The 21589-nt window shown below is 43.5% G+C and overlaps 2 protein-coding genes across 2 annotated transcripts; both read right to left on the bottom strand.

The window, feature by feature from the left end:
* Nucleotides 1-3174: 3174 nt before the first annotated feature.
* Nucleotides 3175-13166, bottom strand: LOC107293940 (polycomb complex protein BMI-1). The gene is made up of 11 exons (XM_015823129.1): nt 12667-13166; nt 12206-12327; nt 8123-8256; nt 7852-7948; nt 7158-7213; nt 7018-7068; nt 6713-6821; nt 6586-6631; nt 6040-6138; nt 5349-5429; nt 3175-5241 (listed from the first exon to the last, which is right to left on the bottom strand). Exons 3-11 carry the CDS (start codon nt 8232-8234, stop codon nt 4909-4911), a joined length of 984 nt encoding a protein of 327 aa, XP_015678615.1. The 5' UTR covers nt 8235-8256; nt 12206-12327; nt 12667-13166; the 3' UTR covers nt 3175-4908.
* A 2846-nt stretch (nt 13167-16012) lies between these two features.
* On the bottom strand, nt 16013-20018 carry LOC107293941 (COMM domain-containing protein 3). The gene is made up of 8 exons (XM_015823130.1): nt 19853-20018; nt 18116-18227; nt 17971-18034; nt 17841-17875; nt 17571-17631; nt 17433-17489; nt 17275-17334; nt 16013-16383 (listed from the first exon to the last, which is right to left on the bottom strand). The coding sequence occupies exons 1-8, from the start codon at nt 19989-19991 to the stop codon at nt 16324-16326; spliced, it is 588 nt and encodes a 195-aa protein (XP_015678616.1). The 5' UTR covers nt 19992-20018; the 3' UTR covers nt 16013-16323.
* Between the last annotated feature and the right edge of the window lie 1571 nt (nt 20019-21589).

Raw genomic sequence — 21589 nt, 5'->3', positions numbered from 1 at the left:
TTAGCCCAGTTTCTGGTTTGGCAGGGCACTCAGAGCATAAACTAAGCACAGGGATGGGTTCTCACCTTTAGTTTGAGGTTTAGTGTGTTTTTATGAGGGATGCATAGGAGTCCCAGAGTTAAATTCTTCTTTCTACTCCTATTCTCCCTTGTCCTTCGTTCGGTTTTCCCTTTCATGTCCTCTTGTTTTCTTGTTCTATCGCTTTCCTTGTGCTAGATGCCTCTTCTTTTCTCCACTCCCTTTTTCTTTCACACGTTATTTTGTGTCTCTGGCATTTTTGTCAGCCAAATGTGATCACGCTGAACTTTGTTGAATGGCACTGGGGAGCATAGATCAGAGACAAGGGGTCTCCCCAGGTATTGGAGAGTACCTGGGACAATCAGGTTTTAATTCTGACCAAAAAATAACCTCAGTGCCAACTGAAAAGCCAGATAACATAAATCAAGACACAAAATGAAGCAGAAGGAATGAAACCATAGAATAAAGGCATACTTTCTAGAGGAAAATTATTTCAATTTATCAACCAAAAGCTTTCACAGCAGGAAAGTGGCTCCAACCTTCTGCATGTGTCACACTGCTAAGATTACAGCACAACCTTCCCAGAAAGATGAACCGCTGGGCAGGCTCAGGTGGAGGCTGGGGGGGGGGAGCGGGGGTCATGTGCCCCTTCAAACAGGCATTCGCTTTTGATTCAGGAGAAGAGAGTCAAGTCCACCTGGAATGGAGAGTTTTTTTAAATAGGGGTACAGGTCGGTGAGAAGGGCTGCTTGGTTAGGGTACTAAACCATAGGGAGTGTGGGACGTCCAGGGGACTTATTCCTGTTGCCCTGTCTGGAAAAGACCAGGACAAAGGGGGACCCCATCACCACTGCCATGTAGTCTGTCTTCTCTCCCCCTCTCCTCCAGTCTGTTTGCTCTTAGGAATGCAAGAAAATAAGATTCCAACCAACACTGTTGAAATCTTACAGATAAGGCTTAATAAAGTGATGGATTTCCTAGGCAGGGAATCCTAGTCCTAAGAATTTCAATATACCATTCATTTACCACCATCTGAAATTTCTTTTTTCTTTTCTCTTTCCTTCTCATAGTTGTAGCAGTTGCAATGTAAATGTGCCCCCCTTCACAGCTCTCTCAACAATCTGCAGTTTCCATTTTACAGACTGAGAACTAAGATGAAAGAATACTCTGGAGACTGAGGCTAACCTGATGACAAGATCATTTGCAGGGTTTTAGACCTGTAACTTTCTGCTAAAGAAGATCTTTTTAAAAAAAATCTCAAAGGTCTGTCAGTGGTTCTGGCTGGGGAAAGGGAAAAGCACTTTGCACATGTACAAAAGGACCCATTTTCTTCTCTGGAACTCTGATGCCCTTTCACTGACAACCAAGTATTGTGAGAACCTGTTGACTTTAAGTGACACAGAACCGGTGCAAAGATTTCTATAGCATAAGAACTTAACTCACTTGAGTTATAGTGGTGAGCAAGCCAAGTTCCAATGGGAGAGGATGGAGAATGCAACTGCCTTTATTTCCCAGGTATCCAGTCTGTGCTGGTGGCTTTTCATAACAGTTGAACATAAGTTTATTAGATCTTCCTTTAGCTTGCTGGGACTAGACACCACTAAAGTTACTTTCTGCCAAGTATTCATAGGATTAGGGTAGTTTTCCAAGGTTGATTACATGAGGATAAATTGGTGTTGCAGGTTTTACTGGAAACACCTTTGTGTGTGGAATGTGTGTGTAAGTTAAAATTCTTGAAAAACCTCAGTAAAGCCGAGAAGGTTGGAATGAATATTGTGATTGTTTCTTTGCAGAAAAAAATAAAGTTCAGCATTAGTAACAATTATATTCTTGAGATCAATGTAATTTATATCTACTTGAATGGATTAGGCTAATTAGTCACTGCAATAATCAGTTCTGGGGTAGAAATTTGCAAGACTGAAAGCCTTAAATGGCTTGTCTTCCCTGGTCTCCAAGTCTGGGTTCAAACATCTCCTAAGGCTAAGCCATAATGTGGTTTGACTGGTTCTACTTAATGCAATCTGTCAGCCAAAGCATTGTGGTTTGTAAATCAATGTTTATAGCTTAACGTTTTGAACAAATCCTGCTAATTGTAACTTATTACACAGCCCATGATTAAACAACCATGGCATCCTGTAATTTATAGAGAGCTAGTGGGTATATACCGGTAGACAGGGACATGATTAGCAGCATTAACTTTTCAGCAAGAGTACACTTTAAAGCTGCAATACTAAATGCATGTGACAAATACATTTAATTGAAATGGATGGGATCCACTTTCAACTGATGCAATTTGTTGTATTTATATTTTACAAAGAAATTTTAAATATTACTATCACCACTGGGTTTTTCTTTAGTGGCAAGGCTTGACATTGAGCTGGAGCCATTGTTTTTTTTTTTAAAAAAAGCTTGCTTTATATGCACTTTAGTTTGGGATTCAGTATTTGGTTCTATGTGCATCATTTCATTTTAATAGTAAGGAGGACACTGCAAACACCCATAGTTCAGTCTCATTTATATGTAATCTTTTTATCATTTCTTCCTTAAAATAATTGAGAATTTTCCAGAAGTAATACAGCTGGGGAAAGAGACTTATTTTCTCTGACAAACCAAAATTATTTTCACTAATAATGGGGCAGAAAGAAATATAGCCAGAAACTACGAATATGCATATTTAGATCATTTGGGAGAGGGTTTCAGTAATTTATATAACTATATGTAGAAAACATTTAGATATATGGAAAAAATGTAAGCATTTTATTTTCTTTGTTCAATCCATTTCTATTAGGTTTTTTTTCATATATCTCAACCACCTAGGATGATTTCTTGGCATGGAAGTGAATAGAGTATGTGTATCACCCTCTGTCCACTTATCTTGGGCTAGGCCACATTAAACTTTTTGACCTAACTTTAGAATAGACATTGTACTTAAGGAACTAAATCCAGTTGACTCCAGCAATATAGCGATGATCCACAAACAACTGCTTTGCTTTCACTTGGTCTTCTCTGAAAATATGTTCTTTACTTAAGAAAAAACTGAGTTTAGTTAACCAGACCCTTCCTCTGAAATTCCAAGTCATATGCACGATATCAACATAATTTCTTTTAGCAGATGGGGGGGATCTAAATATTTACATCAAAAGAAGACAGCAGGTATATGTAAAATTATTTAATTACTGTAAGCAAGAGAAAGCATAGAATTGTGCTTTTTTCTTTTTTTGCAGACTGGAGAAAATGAAATACTTAGCTACAATATCCCTGTAGAAACATAAAACAATAGACATATAGGATAAACACTCTCACAAATGTGTAACTGATGAGTGAAGAACGAGCACACACATGCACACACACAACACACTCATTTTGACCAAAGCAAAGCAGAGACTGAAAGGTATTGAAGTTTCTTCAAGAGATTTATATTTTCAAGCCTTCCCACCCACCCTCAAAAAGCTGATCTCTTCAGAAAACTATTTTCCAGAAAGGCTTTCAGGCAGCTCATTGGAGAATATCAATGTGCCTGTTAATCTTTAACCAAGTTAGTACTGTACCATATACATACTGTACATATGTATTAAATGTAGATAAAAAGCCTTCATCTCAATTTACTGGTTTCTTTAGAAAGAATAAATGAAAAGGGTTCCTGTATACTTTATGGCTTCTTATATGCATTTTTGTGCCTTTTCTTTCTGGGAGAAAAATAACCACACATCCCTATCCTTTCCCATATAAAATGAACTCATTCCCATGTTCCTCCATTTTCTCCAAGGCCTCCCTTGCCCTCCCCTCCCCAGCATTAAAAACAATTACCGGTATGTTCAGTAAATGTAAACATCCTGGGAAACAGACAAGGCCCATGAAATCCTTTTGATATTGTCAATTGCTTCCAGGTTAGCAGAGATGGAAACTAGCTTTCCCACTTTCATGGCAAAGGACCTGTAGCTGCTTTAGCAGGACTCCCCCTACCCCCACCACATGAAGCATCTGTGAGGGCTGAGCCAACGGGATTTATTTAACCACCATCATCGAAACTGCATGAAACAAAATATTTTCTTTATATATATGTCATACAATACTGCTTCCTGTTTTGTCATATAACAATATGGCATTCTTCCACAAGCTCACAATGAATGCCACAAGAGCTTATCTTGTTTTCTTGCGCAATTTTTTCTTTAAACCAGCCAGTAAAATAAATGGCAATACCTGCTATAAATCTGAACTTGGACTGTCCCTCTTCCTTTTCTTCCATACAATTTTCCTCTTCCCTTCCTTTCTGGTCTTTAAAGGCTTCAGCTATTGCACAGAAAAGTCATGGATGCAAACTACAAATCAAAATGGCTACTAAAGCAAATGCATTGTTATTCATAGTGGTGTGGCTACATATATGCATCATTTTATGCATATTCAATCTTGCATTTGTGCATTTCACATCTCAAGGTGGAGAATGAAAAAAAATCACTTGCTTTCAATGAGAGTCCACAAAACAGCAGAACCACAGTTCATAATCTGAACATTATGTAGGAAATGAATCTGAATTTACAAAATTTGGGTTTCATTTGTGATAGCCATCTATTTACAGACACGTCTGACTCCAAATCAGGAAACAGATCAATAATTGGAAGTAAAAAATAAAATACTCCAGAAATATCTGGATTGGTATTTTTTTTATATTGCTGCAGTGGTTGTTTAATATAAAAAAGTCCATCTCTTGTCCACCCATTTCATATCTAATCATTATTACTCTTTTATTAACCATCAGGCATAGACACTTGTGGAATTTGTAACTATAAAGCTTAATGGTGTGGCACAATAGAGACCGAAGGGCAGAAAAAGAGCCATAACCTGTAACCTTGGCATCCAGTCTTGAGAATCAGAAAGGAGAGTTTATACAGGTCAGCCAGAAGAAGTCACAGAACAACTGTTGACTGACACTTTTTGGGTTCTGTTGGTAAAGTAGGCATGGTGGTTACTGCTGGGGCTGCCACAGGTTCCATTCATAGTGCTAGAGATGTGGGGGAACTGGGGGTGGGGAGACTGCACAGGAGTGCTATGATTACGCACACAGGAGGAAGTGGAAGGAGTGCCTCCTTCAGGGCTGCTGGCTTTTTCACTGCCAGAGTCACTTTCCAGGTCCCTGCTGTTGTGCAAGCCATCGTGCTGCTGGCCACCAATCTTCATTCTCTTGCAAGTCTGACGCACACAGTACTTTAAAGGGAGGGGGCCATACTGCCAAAGAAAGCCAAAAGGGAAACCCTCATCAGAAGGTTTATTTTTGTTTCTCACCCCTCTAGCCCAACCTGCCCCAAACTTGGAAGGCCTCTTGATGTATTTACCCTTCTCCAAGTGTAAATGTATGCTATGTCCATTAGTGTGTAGTAGTCCTTCAAAGGCTCTTCTTCATACATGACATCAACCTAATAAAAGAGATGAAATTAAACTTCATTTAACATGGCATGGAAGTGGGAAAGACTACACAACTGCAATGTGGTATCTACTATACTACCTTAATCCAAACATCACACATTCTAGCTGAAATTCAAAAATATGTTGACTCAGTTGAGAAGACTTTTGCTTTTACACCCAAGAGCTTACAATATAATGATTGGGGAGACACTTTGAAATCCAGTCCTGTAGGTCTTTTATCTAAAGATGCTGCAGCTTAACTCCAGAAGCAAAAGCAATTAACAAAGGCAATTCAATTGAGCAATCTTTAACATGAAAAAGACTTCAAACATTTTTCCCCCTGTCTAAAACAAGCATTTATTACAGTTTTCAGGGATAGGGCAACAGAAAATCTGACAGCCTATGAAAAATAGATCTTTAATTCTCCCCTTAAGATATAAATTTTCCCTTAATAATGAATTAGAATCCACATTTTTCCACTTAGACGAGAGTGCAGTTTAGTATTAAGTTGCAGAAAACACTATGACCAATTCTTTTCAAAAGAATTGAAGTTTAAATAATGTCTTTTGCTAACTCTTTTGTGAGCATTCTTCCCTATCAATTTCCATAGGTCAGGAGTACCTGAAAAGCATTCGGTATGTCCATTTTGCTCCGGAGAAACTTTCTCAAGTGCATTACAGTCATTGCTGCAGGACAGCGTAAATATCTTTTATCTTTGGCCTGGGAGGGGTATTTGGTTGAGACAATAATAGACACCATTCAAAATCTGATACTGAAGTTCATTTGAATACAGTTAGATAGAAATACATGGAACTGTGGTTAAAACTAGCTGTATGAAATCTAAATGCTCACTGGTGATCCAAAATCAATGAGGTAAGATACAAAGTACGTGTTTATTAGGTTTTTTAAGGATTTAATTAACACACACAAACTTTATTCTTAAAAATTAAATATACTAAGGGGAAAAATAGGAGGAAGTCCCCCAATACAAAAAGAACCCCCAACTTATTTTTATCAACCTTTTAAAGGCCCTTTAATTTTAATTACTAAGAAGGCATATTCATTGTCTGCAGAATAACTACTACTTAAGGAAATAAAAACAAATATTAATATATTTTATTTTCTGAATAAGGAATGTAAGTATCAAGGAACCAACAATCTACTTACCTCCTCTTTGGCTTTCTCTTTCTCATTGCTTCCTTCCTGTTCAACTCTAGAAAAAGGACATATACTATTATAATGTCCTATTATAATGAATGTACTGACAAAGTAAGATACTACTTTTACAACTCACCTATTTTGGTCAAAGAACTCAATAGACAAGCTTATTATCTCATCATCTGTTATAATCCTTTTGTCTTCATCTGCAACTTCTCCTCTGTCTTCATTAGAGCCATTGGCAGCTGCACAGAAATTTTCACAGCTAGTTATATTTTAAAATTCAAATCAGAAAGAGTAAAAAACTTTATAAGATGAACAGGTTACCAACTTTATTTGCTTTGCATGATCACTGAAATATATATAAAATATTTTTACAACCTCAGCTTCTGCATTAAAAGGAATTCTCTATAAAATCATAAACTTAGAGACTTTTTTTACCATCAGCATATGGATGAGCAGCATAAAAATCTCTTCTTCTTTTCATTTCATCTAAGAGAAAGCATATTTTTGTTACTCATCTCTTCAAGTTCAACACTTTTTATTACTGCATTGTCTATTCAATCTAAATGCTTACTTACTTTTGAAAAGACCTGGTACTAACTTGTACACAATGTCCTGGAGAGTTTTATCAGACCTGAAATATAAAATCCGAGACACTCAATTTAAAATGATGTTAATATTCACAACTTTCCAGAACCAAAAGTAGCTTGGTTGAGAATTTTTAACCAAAGCTTTAAGCAGTTTTAAATTGTTTTATATAATTTTTAGATCTATGCTATTAAGGTATCTGTCTTTTTGTTTTGCTTTGGTAGAAAGATATCTGATTAGACTGACACCATTTTAAAAATGTAGGTACTTAATAAAGAGATGTAACCATAAAAGAGCCAATGAAATGCAACTCAGTAAGGAAGATTTCTGAAAAGAAATTAACTTTTGCATTTCTTTATCAATATTTTATATTGATAAAGATCAATACTGAAAAAATACAGGAAATTAATATGCACACTTACAATGAGAAAACAGAATTTTAATTACAATTTGGACAGGGTAAGAAAGAGGATAAAAGGAACAAAGATGGGCTTCTGATGTAGAAAAAGAAGAAAAATGACTGACTGAAATGCAAGACAGATGCTTATGGAAACAATACAATTATGAACTATCCTGAACTAACATCTTTTTTTCAGATTTGTGTTGGCAATGAGGTTGCACCCAAAGAAATATTAAATGTGAAAAGTCACAATATGACAAATTATTTAGTTGTCTTTTTCCTACCTTATGTTCAAAAGAGGCCTAGTTTTGTGAACTTGGACATCGCAAATGGGACAATACTTGCTGCTCTCCAAGTAGTGCACAATACAAGTCTTACAGACTACAAGGGAAAACATAGACATAGAATTGTGCAGAAATAAGATTATAAAACAGAATCAAGGCAAGGTCTTCAGCTGTTATTCCTAAACCCAGAGACACTGCTCCACCAGGACCAAGGAGGGCTGGCTGGCAGCAGGCCCCTTTCCCTGATGAGAAGCAACCAAGCAGGACTTACAGGAGTGCAGGCACTCGATGATCGTGGTAGCATCAATGAAATACCCTCCGCAGATTACACACATGAGATGGGGGTTGAGCTCGGTAATTTTGATGCAGGTGGTGCGATGCATTTTGGCTCAATTCGAAGAAACTCTAAAAGACAAAGAGGAACGTTTTAAAAACCCTGGGGAAACTGCGGAGGTGCGGTCCAACACGATTTCTTCACTTCCCCGCGGCTAAAAGTGGCCTCCCCCTCAAGGAAAACAAACAATCCAGTTCAGGCGAGAAAAAGGCAGCGAAGAGCCGCAGAGCCAAGAGCCTTAGCGCAAAGAAGCAGGAAGTAAAGGGGTCTCCTTCCCGGGTGCTCTGCCCAGTGCTCACCTGCCCGTAGCCCAGCGCAGAGGCGCTCAGAAGAGGGGATGCCTGAGGCGGGCGGAGGAGGCTCCTCAGGGCACCTGTCCCGGGACAGGCCGCCCTTCCCCCATAGCACTGCCGGAAAATCGCAGATCGGGGCTGGGGAGGGGGGAAGCAATCTTAGTGCAGACGCGGACGTTGCCCTGGGCATTTCCGGCGAGAAGAGGAAGGGGGTGCGGTGGCCGTGGTTGAAGCGGCGAGGGAGGGCTGGCAGGCTGGCTGCTGTTGAGGTTGGACCCCGCATCTCGGAACAAGGGCTGGCAGGCATTTATAAGACGGGTCGGAGGAGGCTGGAGAAGATGAGGCCGGATCCCCGGAATTGAGCTCTGCTGCTAGCGCGTCGACGCTGCCGCCAACACAAAAGGCTCGGAACCGAGCCGCCTTCAGAACCGTTGTACCGACGGGGGTTGCTATAGCAACTTACACTTATACTTGGCATCCTGCCACCACCCGGAGCGCACCAGGGGGGAGGAGCCAGGCTGGGAAGGGAGGGCTTGGGGGGGGGCGCAAGGAATAGCCGCGCTGCCTTGGAGACTCGGCGCGGAAGAGACCTGAGTCCCTTCTGGGTCAGAGGTTGGTGTCCCCGGGGTAGGGAGTAAGCGGGGGGAAAGAAGGCCGGGCTGAGGGTGGTGCTGTGGAAAGGAACCGGGGGCATGGCCGGGGGTGGGACCCGGGAGAAGGACCCCGGTCGGGTGCTGCTGGTGAAGTCAAAGTTCCCCTTCCGAGCAGTCCACTGCGGGGGGGGGGGAGGGACGCGTCGCAAGAACAGAAAGCTAGGACGCCAAAAGCTGGGCTGGCGGTAGGAGGCCTCGAGGGCGGCCAGAGCCAGCACTGGGGTCGACGCCAGGTCGAAAGCAAGAGGCTCCTCTCAGGCCTTTCGTTTTCTCTCGGGGCCTCCGCCCACGGGCAAGAAAGTAGCCTCTGTTTCTTCTCCCTTTTCCCCTTCCCGGCTCCTGTCCGCCAGCGCGGCTCAGCCGTGCAGGGTCTGAACTCTTGGATCGCCAAAGCACAGAGTTAAAAGTTGGACCCTCTCGGGCTCGTGGAGACTTTAGAGGGGCGTCAGCCTGTGCAACAGACCAAGCCCGGATCCAACAGTGTCCTAGCACACCCACCTCCGGGCCTACGTGGGCATCCTGCTCTGGCAGCCCAAGCTTGTCCGGCCGCAGGTCCCGGGAGGGCTGCAAATCTACCCGCGGCTCTCGGACTACAGCCGAGAAGAGAAGAGAGCAGAGCAAGTATCCAAGAAAATCCTCACCCGAGGCACCAGCAAGGAAAAGATTACGGAGGGAGGGAGGAAGGTTACGCTCAGCCGAAATAACAGGTTCCATTCCCGCAGCCTCGAACCACCCTGTTTTATTCTGAACACACCGCAGTCGAGGCAAAATGCGCTGCCGCTTCCGAAAGTGTCCTGAATTCCTGCCCAGTGTTCCCAAAGGTGCGGGTGGGTGGGAGACGCGTCGGGGGTATAAATGGGATCCCTCACAACAAAACCAACTACCAAACTTCACTTGTTCTACGTGCCTCTTCCCAGGGTGGAAAAAGGAAAGAAAAAAGAAGGAAAGATGCCACTGCTGCATGGAGGGAATTGCTATTTTTTTATCATCCTTTGGGTGGAAAAGCAAAAGATATACAAGTCTGGAGCAGAAGGGAAGAGAGATTCAATAACCTTGGCCTTAGAGCTGGGTGTTGGCAAGGAAAACAGGAACACCCCCCCCCCCCCCGCCTAGCCTCGTCCACTGGTTCCAGAGCATTCTTCAGGATATGAACAAAGGATATACTTCTTCCCAACCTTTAGTAGATAATCGGAATCCCTCTCATCATGATAAAACACCTCTATTTTGTTCAAACTAAGATACAGTCAATCCAGGACGCCTTAGCCAAAAAGTAGAATAAGGGGTTAAGCAATTCAGTGAACTTAAATTCTTCGCCAAGCAGTGAGGCACAGAGGAGGCAACTCAATCCGTCAGAAGATACTAACACATGTTTCATTTCACGGAAACAGAGCCTCTGCCTAAGTGGAAGAAAACTCAAATCAAGCGTGAAGCTTGGTTGGTCGAAGCTTGTTATTACCCAGGTTACCCCTTCCTCTAGGATATCGTAGGAGATATCACTGAAATCTTGCATCTTAAACCAACAATCCTGAATCTAGGCTACACACCAGGGAAGGATGACAGCAACCCCCATGCACATATAAACATGTGAAAAAGGAATCTCATTATTCAAAGCGCTAACTCGACCTGGGATGATGTTGGGATTGTTATTCCTTCGTGTTCCCTCCCCAAAGTCCCCCATCTCCTTATACTAATGTACCTTCCTGTAGCCAAGACACACTGACCTTTAACACCGGATATTGTATTTTATTTTCAACCTCCCTCCCAGACATGTATTCCACCAGGAAAGCAAGGAGTGATAAAAGCTGTTATGACAGCCAGCTGAAGCTTGGAGGCCTAACATGGGTTACCTCAACTTGGAGAAAATTATGGGTAGTTGGGTGGATGGACGCTTTAGAAATTAACAGGCACTAGATCCCCTGAGGTGTCATTTCAGCAAGGGTATCTAAAATAACTAGGTTTGCAGGGGCAGATATGCAATCTGGTCATCTATGCCTTGATTAGATGCTCCAGTTTTAAATTTCTCCCCTGAAGCATGAGATACTCCCTCAAAAAGTGTGGATACATCGAGTCGTATTAAAGAAAAAAAAAATGGGTATGTTTTGTATCATCAACCCACATTCTCTCCAGCTAAGCTCCTGCATCCAGTGAATGGACCTCCTAGAAAAACCAACAGGTGGCCTCCTGCAAAGACAGGTTGTGTTCCTTTCCAGCTATTAAATATTGAATACATTGGGTGGGGGTGCTCAGCACCAACCAACTATAATACTAACAGATGGATTCTAGTTTACAGCGACCACGGCAGAGAAATACACAACTACACAAATCAGTCTCGCCTTACACTTCAAAGTTATATTTTGAATGCCAAGAAGGACCAGTTGAAACAAAGAAGTACTAAAGTAGTGGGAGAATAACAAAAACGCAAGTGTGGAACAGGCAGGGGAAGCTGTGAACACATGACTAACTTTCCATTTGGGGAGAAAGGTTACTTGCAGGGAGAGAAGATTGGATCAGATGCCCCTGACTTACTTCCTCCACCAGGCATTAAAACAACAAAACAAGCTGAGCTGTAGTGGGGTCTACATTGTCAAGGCCGAGCGATTTTTCATGAACCAAGTTTCCTGCCCAAACACCCCGAGAGTCAGGAGCAAAGCCATCACATCTCGGCTAGTAACAAGATGCTTCAGTTAACCTTCCCTCATCCAACTTGGAACTGTGTGGGGAAGAGCCGAAATCCCGGCTAAATAATAGAAAGTTGCATGTCCTATTACAACGCAGTTCCCCCAATTCTCCAACATGTTTACTTCTTTAAGAATTAGACACGCGGTAACTTCTCTCCTGAAAGGTACGTTTCCAGCATCAATCTCCGCTCTCCCATCCTCCAAAGCCGGGAGAAACTTCAGCATTTTAAGCACAAATGCGAAAGGACACGCTGAAAGAGAACCGCCACCGCCATCTTACCAAGCCATGTCACACCACACAAGTGTTAGCCGAACTTAAGTTAATAACATTTCTCCGGGGCTCCCCATCGGCTCGGTGAACCCTCTAGCAAGATCGCAACCCTCCGCAGAACTCACCTCTATAAAATGGGAGCGCTAGGTGGCTTTTGAATCCCCCGCCGACCCGTTTGTTTCGTAAGCGATCGCCTTCCCAGTCAGCTCAAGATTGCGTGAAGTGTCCCTCTTCAATCGAGATCTGCCTATAAACAAAGAGGGATGGACTCGAATGGCAAGTCTCAGCCGAAAATACAAATCTCCTCCTCCGGGGCCGTGCATCCAAGAGGGCTCTACGACCGAGCTCAGGGGGAAAGGGAACGAAAATTTGCAAAAATTGGTTGCAGAACGAAAGCAAGTGCCTGGGCTGCTACTGCTGCCGCCGGTCTCTGGGCGCGCGCGAGGAGTGAACTGTGCATGTGGCTGAAGCCGAGACTGTCAGCGCTTTTCCCATATGGAGAGTTCGGGGACACCGAAGCTTACCCTAGCAGCCTTCCAACCCCCGCGAAATCCCCATCGCCCTTCGGCCTCAGCTAAACACCTACCCGCGAAAAGCCGCTCCCGGTGGACGACCGAAACTGCCGGGAAAAGACAAAGTTAAAAGTCGTTCAGCAGAAAATGAATGTGAGGCAAGCGGCCATCTTGAAACGAACTATAGGGGCTGTCAGTTGCAATCAGCGTATTGCTGCCGCCACCGCGCCGAGTTCCTTTTAGTTCTCCAAACAGCCGGCCGGATCTACTCGGGCAAACTCAGAGTCTGCTTGCCTTTCCCGTCCTCTTCTTTTCGGCGTCTCCTTTTCTCTCTCTTCTTTTTCCCCACCTTGCTCGCTCTTTAAAATGCGTAGCTCCAGTGTTGAGCTCTTAAAATCTTTCCAGCCCGTCTGGACTGCCAGTCTTCCCCTTCCACCACCAGCCCATTGTCTCTCCGTGTCCCAAGCTCTTCTTCCGGCTCAGTCTATCGGTTTCCCCCGACCCGGTCTTGCTTTTTCCCTCTCCTGCCTTCGAGAGAGTTCTTTCTTTCCCCAATTTCCTCTTTGCAAAAATAATAATCTCCAAATATTTGCATTAGATCAGAGTTGCTGTTGTGGAAGGAGCAGGCGGGGATGTATAGTGGAGAGGCGTGTGGCGCTGGAGATGGAGGGAGCGCAGCACTGAAGGCGCACAGTGGAAACTAACGCCGTCCCCCAAATGGCTCAGAGTTCGCCCGCCCCGCCAGCGTCACGTGGGACTTCTCATTTCTTAAGGGTGGCCTGGGAATTACCGTGCGCGTAGTCGGACCCGTCAGCCTCCCTGTGACCTAATCCCGCGACTCAGACGCCCCCCTCTGTCCTCGTGCACCGCCCTCCCCTTCCCTCCGCCTGCTCTTTCGCTTCTCTCCTTCAGACGCGAGCGCACTCACACTTCGCTAGTTCTTTTCTCCGCGGCACTTAGCTGCAGCCTCCTCCCGCTCTTCTTCCCCCCTCGCGCACTCACTCACGCGCGTACGAAACTTCATTCCTTTCCTTTTCCCTTCCAGCTTGCACACCTGCTCCGCTCTTTGCACACGGCACCCATTCCTTTTCCTTGATTTTATACGCCCTGCCACCTCAAGCGAGCATTCCCTATCTTTTTCGGTTAACAAGGACTCACAGAGATCTTCCTCTGCCCCCTTTCCTTGCCTTTTCTTGGCTAAAATCTACCCTTTCGCACAAAAACGCTAGTCCCCCCCCCCTTTTAAAGGCGCAAAAAACTGACGGCAACCACAGACAGACCTTTGGCTTCAGTCTCTCCACCCCGAGCCTCTGGTAATGAAGCTGCTCTGCTCTTTTCTCTTACTGCCTGCCTCCCTCCCCTGCGCGCCACACACACACACACACAGAGAGAGAGAGAGAGAGAGAGAGAGGTTGCCCACCATTTTCGCAGTGTTGTGCTCCACCCTAGTTTCCACCTCAGCACCTCCCCAGACCTCCTTTGACCCCAGACCTCTGGTTGGCTTCCGCTCTAGCCTAGACTCTAGGATTCTTTTCCCACAACACCGACCCAGATCTAACATTCTTCCTCCACGTGCTCCTGGGCACCTCAGTGTTAGGATACCTCAGAAATCTTAGAAAGGCGGTCCAAATGATACTATGAAAGTTGAGGCTGGAAAACGGCAGCTGAAACCATCAACCCCGAGCATCATCTCAGCACTTCTACCTTCACTCGTTTCAGTTAGAGCGGATTTTCCCCGCCTTGGCATCCGACCCGCCGCTTCCCAGGCGCGCGCGACTTCTTCAGCCCCGGCGCAGATCCCACTGCCTTCTGGTCCGGCTCAGCATTTCGGGCAACCCTTTGCCTCAACAATTCTAGGGTGCCACCATTGGAACAGGTTGGGGCTCCAGATTTTTCTTCCACCTTGGCAGGTCTTCATGGGATGCATATTGTAGGTCCCTGGGCAAACAGAGTGGAATGTTATTGTAGAAGAGAGCAGGCATCACAAAATGACCCTTTAAACACTTTTCTCTTAGATCTGCTATCACATTGACTTTGAAGATAATTGCCTGTATTGCTCCTTGTGTATGGCAAACACTGCTATCAACTTTTTATTGATATTAAAAGTATCCACCACCACCCCCCAAAAAAAACTCTAATGAAAGAGGGCTTTTTACACCCTCCTCTGCAAGTTTCATCCATATGAATGTGTTTTGATACAATATTGTCATTCTCGAATTCCGCAGAGATCAGGAAACTGAAGACAATGGTTAAAAAATATCCTTACAATCAGTCCTCTCCAGAAAAATGATGGAAGGGAAAAGGAAATATTCCTGAAAAGCATTATTTCACAATAGCTTCAAACATCCACCAGGGAATGAAATCCAGATCAAGATCCTGCTGTAGACTTCACTGTATAATACTGTTCAACTCTGTTTGCTGTGAGGATGAGGATGATCACACTTTCCTCACCCTGTATGATGAAGTAGTGGAACAACCCTGCAGTGGACGGCAGGTCATTCAAGATCCTTAAGCAGGGGTTTGTTGTGCTCATTAAGAAAGGTTGTAAATGAGAGTCAAGCACTGGCTGTTTAAACCTTAATATGGCAGAACTCTTTTTTTTTTTTTTAAGTAACAGAATCAGAGCTAGGGTGTTGAGTTTCCTTCTTCCTCCTTGCAAGCCATATTTTATGTAGGTAAGTTGCCTCAAAGCATATTTTGCACTACAGTACATAGTTAAGACCGGTGCATGAAGATCTTTTTACTTTGATGGCACCACAGGACAAAATTCCTTTGCCTCTGCATTCTTACAGATGACATAGGGATAATTTTCACAACCCTGTTTCCACAGCAAGATTTCACATTCTCTCCACATAGCAAAAAAACACTTAGAAGATAAAAGGGAAATGAGAACTCAAGTCTTTGTGCACCCCACCCTCCAAATACACCAGACTGACATTGCTGCCCCTCTAGTAGTAGGTGTGACCTGGGGATGAGGATAGGTTTTTTTGTTTTGGTTTTTGAGCCAAGGAGAGAAAGCTGGTCATACTCTATAGTCATTCAACTGCCACAATTCAGGACACTCCAACTGTTTTCTATTTACAGAGATGGTTGAATGTTTAATAAGTAAACCCAGGTTGAAGCAGATGAATGAATGGAATCTTTTCAACTTTTCCTGTAAATCACTTCAACATTAAAAGGGGGAAAACAGCAGGAACACACCTTCACCAAAATGTGGTGCAAGCAAGTCCCAAAGGTGCTTTTCAGCACATGCAAGCAAGGTGATGACTTCATTACAATAGAATGGTGTTTAGATCCAGAGCTCTACAGCTCTTTAACATGATTTTGCTGGGTGGAATATCTTGGAATGTTGGAGCTGCTAAGAATCCAGTCCCTCCCAACTCATTATTATAGTCAGATAAGACACACAAACTAGATTCATGTTCACTTGTTTATTAGATGATAAAGTAGATAATGGGGAAATCAAAGATTTATTTTAAAAAAGGGCACAACTGAAACACAGATATTTCAGAAATGTATAGCTATCTAAACAGATATCACAGTTGTTTAACAAGCTCAAGAGATTTTATTACACACAAATCTTGCAATGTTATCTAGAAAGTAAATGTTCCATTTTTGTTTGACCAAACATATATCAAAGTTCCATTAAATAAGAACCAGGAAAAAGATTATATAGTCAAAGAAGCAAGCATTTTCTTTTCTTCAATGTAGTTGATTGCCAAGTGTGTAAATTATAGTTGAGTTTTCCTTTCTAGACTTTTAGCTGCGTCTTTTAACTTTCCAACTAAATCCTAAAATATGAAATAAGAGCTTCAGAAAAGAAATATTTTGCTATAAATAACTAATTTTATTCATTATTAGAAATTCCCTTTGTACCAAAAATCCAAGTGACTTAATGTGTTTTTCTGCCATTTGATATGTTTAGGAAACATAGAAACTACTTCATTATTTTAATTAGTGTACATCATGAATGTGCCTAAAGGGAACATTGTTGTAATAACATTATCACATATAAAATTAATGAGTTTGGACTGGGACACATAGGTTGATAAAATATTTTTTCTTATTTCTCAAATAATACACAGAACAATATACTTTCTTACAGCTTAATTGAATATAAAGAAGTAAACTAACCCAACAATTTTCTGAGCTGGCAATCCTAAAGTTATCTAATGCATTCCATTGAAACATGGGATTTTTACATAAATGTGATTTGTACCTATAGAATTTTGAAACTATATGAAACTGTAGACAGTTGCTTATTTCTTAGTTTTTCAAGTTTTGGTAAGTTTACTCCTTTTTCCCTCATTAGTAAGTTTATTAGGTTTAATGAAGCTATCAATACATAGTAGTTTACGTAAAGCCAAAAAAGCCAAATTCCATGCTCAGTACATATTATACATTCATGTATACAACACAGAAAATGGGTTTCATCTAACGTAACACATTTGAAACAGCTTCCACCCATTCTGCCAAAAATATTTTTGCATAGTGCAGTCACTTATGTGAATCAACTTGAAAACTCATATTGGAAAAATAGAAAAGCTAGTAATTCTGTAGCATTTTGTATTTTAAAAGATGTGAAGCATCTTATATTTTAAGTGAAGCATTTTATATTTTTATGCACTTTTTGTAAAGTCTGGTGCTACTCTTTCAGTACACAAAAGGGTAAGATAAAATACCTGCAATTGATCCATAGAACAAGTAAAATTAATGTCCTGATGAGATCTTGAATCAATGTTCTAAAATAACAAAATCCCAAACATTACTTGTTAATAAGTTGCGAAACTAAAGCAATAATAATTTACTAATATTTGAATTTTCTGGATGGATGCTATACCTCTACTCTTAAGGTCATCAAATAGGCAGGGCAATAATGTTTATGAAGTTGATTAGTCTAAAGAGATAAGACAGAAGGAAAAAATAAGTTTTGCAAATCAAAGTGAAAAAGAAATAATACCCATTTGATTTAAATTACCTTGATTTGATATTCCAGACACCAACAAACATCAATTACATGTAGTGGACATCTGGCTATACTGCAAACATAGTAAATAATTATTAGTCTAAGATATGCTGAACAGCATAACTGTTGCAAGTTCATATAGGTAAAAAAGAAAAGTAGCAGCAATGTATTAATTGTGGTTTTGTGGAGAACGTTACTTCAATTAGATAACTTGTGAAGATGTTTATTATTTTCAAGATGCATTTGAAAGTTGGAAGATTAATATAATTTCCCTGGACATACCTTTCCAATATGATTTCCAAGTTATCCTTATGTATCTACAAAAAGGGAAAGGATAAAAGTAGAGTGTGTAAGCTTCTACAGATTACACACACATTAATGGAATGAAAAAAGATAAAATGTGCTTAGAAACCTGATATTCAGTGCAAAAATGTTCAATTCTTTCTCTGTTGAATTTACAGTCTTCTAGATAGGTGCTAAAAGGAAAAGCAAGATGTGTTACCAATAAATCTAATACAAGTCAAAGAATTTTTTTTAAAAGTTGAGTTTTAGAATACCTTATAATAGATTTGTCAGCTTTTTGCTTTCCAGCTTCTATTATATAAGTGGTAGTGGCTGCATGGCAGTATTTTAATATTGCTGGATCAATATGTTCCAAATCTGGGTAATCTAAAAAGAAATGAATGCTTGATGATGGCATATTTCAGGAGGATACACACACACTGTATATACAATGGTTTTCCCATTCAGGAAGACTAAGCTCCATGCAATTATACCGTAGCAGCTGGCTGTCATATTGACAACATTTACAATTACAGTTCTAAACACAATATTGGGGGAAGGACTTGTTTTCATAGATCTCCCTTTATAAGGAATTAAAATAATGTTGGAGAAATTTCAGCTACCTTTCATCTCAAACATGAATAATTTCTGTAAGATCTGAGATATTATATTGGCTATTTCCAGCACTAAATTGATCTAGATTTATCCCCAACAGCCAGAAAGCACCAAAGAAAGAAAAGGAGCTCAGCCATTACCCCAACAGTCTCCTGTAGTTTCCCTTTCCCACTCATGGCCACCTGTTCTTTGAACTACTGGCCAACACAAGAGTTTGGGAAGTAATCAGGTTGACTAGTGTCAGTAGACATTTATATTTTTAGAAAATTGCGGTCTTCTCGTTCGGGAGGAGAAGAGTTAAAAACCCTTTTTGCCAATTAAGGGCAGACCACCTCCGAGTTCAGATAACCGTGTGAAATTATTTTTTTCCCCGAGTGCTAGAGTGAAGTAAGCCTGTAATTTCGCTTTTCTAACACGAGTGCTCGGAATACCGTGTCACCCCTCTACCCAACTCAACTCTTCTGATTTTTGCTCTTTTCCCCACCTCCCTTTTAAGAAAATCTGAACTGCTTTTCCAGGGTTGCAGTTCAAACTAGCACCCACCGGAGGCCGCGTGTATTCAGCCCAAGCTCTCGCAGAGCCCTTCAGGCAAACGGGAGAACCTTTTCTCCTGCGAGAGGCGGCCGGCCGGCCTACCCTCAAGAAACCGCACAGTTTGGTAAACAGCTGACAAATCCCAATCGTCAGAGAAATTCAATTTGAAGCAAACAAAAACAAACAAAACCATCAAAACAAATGAGCGACGTTTTTCAGCCATAAGATTAAGAACAATTTATTTATTACAGCCATTGAGTAATTCCAAAGAATATCACATGATCACAATAAAGCCTGCGGGATCCAGGTACTAAACCCAGCCCGGTGTCTTCTTCAAGTACATTCACCCGCTTGCACCTCTGACTTTTGCAAAAATCACTTCCGACTGTCAAAGGGCTGGGAATGCCTCGCCGGAAGATTAAAAACAAAACGGTGGAAACCAACCGGCTACGGCCGTCAGGGAGGCGGAGGAAACCACCTCCAAACGGCACCTTCTTTCTTTCACGCTCTGCTTTCGGGAGAGAGTGGCTTTACCTTCGCTTTTAGGCCACAAATAAGCGAGAAACACCCTTGAATTTCTGCAAGGAAATGACAACCGCAGGTAAATGGAGGAAAGCAGCGAGAGCAAAACCCCGAAACAAACGAAGGGAGGAAAGAGGGCGCAGCGCACCATTTCAGCGCGGCTCACCGCTGGGGCTGCGCTTGGTGGGAAACGACTGTGGGCGCTGCCGCGAATGTAGCCAGGCGTCAGCACTGGCCAAAGACAAGCGATCCGCCGTGCTGCCGGCACGCTTCCTTCGGCCGGCGCCCAACTCTTCTCCCCGCCGGCGGACGGAGGCTCGCGCCCGGAAACCAGCACTCACCGAAGGCGGCCTGCTCGGCCTGGTCGCTGAGCAAGCTCTGGAAGGCAGCCTGGAGCAGAGCCTGGAAAGCTCGGAGCGAGAAGCAGCTTGGTTCAGCTAGGATCCGTAAGCCGCTTTGCACTGGCTCAGAGAGCTCCATTGTGAGCTGCGCTGTGACCTTTGACACGTCCCCCACGTGATAGCCGCGCTCAGCTGATTCTGCAGCCAAAAGAGCTGCGGCAGATGGGTGGTTGCAGCTTTGCTTCCTTGCTCTGGGATTCCCTAACCCTTTCCCTGCGGTCAAACTTACCCGCTTCCATTAAGCTCTTCGGTAGTGTTGTATTTCCTATCTCAAATGCAAGGTCAGCATCTTCCTTCTCAGTGCAGAAGACCACTGTGACAACATATCTTACATTTCAACCTTTTAAAGCAGGGGTGTCAAACTCAATTTCATTGAGGGCCGCATCAGCATTGTTGGGAGGAATCCCCCGTTCGGCTCTTCCAGCCGGGTTTCTCCTGTCAGCGTAGCGCCGAAGAAAAATAGATCGTGAAGCCAGCTACCGGAAAGAGAGGTTTATTCACGAGGATCAAGTTGAGTGACAATTCAGCAAGAATCCCCGGCTAGCTAGACAGAATGGTCTCAAAACAGGGGTTTTTATACCCTTTTGTNTGTTAATGGCTTTATTGTTGTGTGTTTGTTAATCTTAATTGCTGCTAGCCAGTTCTCCTTTCAGTGTATGTTAAGTGTTTGCTATCTATTCAGTGTGTGTTAAGTGTTTGCCATCTAGCCTGGGGCAGCTGCTGGGTCAGGTGAGTTTGTCTGATTATTTCCTCACTGGGGTGAGGAGGGGGTGTCCAGCTCTTATCAGCATTGTGGTTGCCCTGGGGGGGGGTATGGCCAGGGTGGGCGTGGCCTACTGGCTGGGCATGGCTGGGGTGGGCATGGTCTACTGGCTGTGTGTGGCCAGCTCGACGTAGCTCGCTTCAGGGGCGCCTGTGAGGGCCTGGGCAGGACTGGGGCGGATCCGAGGATCTCTGGCAGAAGGGGGTGGGACCGGGGCGAGCACCAGGGCATGGTCCACTGGAGGAGCCTCACCGTCCCTCTCAGGCCGTGCAGGGGGGCCCTGGACGGTGGTGCGGGCTGCCCGGAGCCCTGGGCAGTGGAGGTCAAGCACCCAGCCCAGCTGGAGAGGGGAACGAGGTACGCTGCATGCAGAGCCGCAGCCTGGAACTGCCAGCGGCCGGCAACGTGTGAGCCACCCCGTCAAGGATGCCTGCACCCTGAGCCCTGGGGTGCGAGGCTGATAAAGCTCCATGGCCCAAGCCAGGAGAAGAGAGGCCTAGCAAAGGGGGGCCGGGCATGGTGAGATGTGGCCCGGCAAAGCAGAGGCGGACGAAAAGAGGCCCGGCAAAGCGGGGGTGTAGCTGGGCATGACGGGGCAAGGCCAGGAGGGGCGGGGTGAGGCAAATGAGCTGCAGCTGCTGTTGCGCACTGCCAGCCCCCAAGCGCTCACCGTTTCCTGTGTGTGCGCCGGGGGGGCGCCCAGACGAATTGGGGTGGGCCAGGGCTTGGGCAGCGGGGGCCAGTCCCTTGCCATCTCTGGGACAGCCCCGCGGGCCAAATCTAGGCCCTTCGCCGGCTGGATCCGGCCTGTGGGCCTTGTGTTTGACATGTCTGTTTTAAAGGATCATGGTGATGATGCTATAGATAAGGAGGATTGAAACTCCAGTTTCGATTCTTTTATGGAGTCAGCCCGA

The sequence above is a fragment of the Protobothrops mucrosquamatus genome, unplaced genomic scaffold (genome assembly GCF_001527695.2).
Source record: "Protobothrops mucrosquamatus isolate PMUCROS unplaced genomic scaffold, P.Mucros_1.0 scaffold1780, whole genome shotgun sequence".
Taxonomy (NCBI): Eukaryota; Metazoa; Chordata; class Lepidosauria; order Squamata; family Viperidae; genus Protobothrops; species Protobothrops mucrosquamatus.
This window is presented reverse-complemented; position numbering and strand designations above follow the sequence as displayed.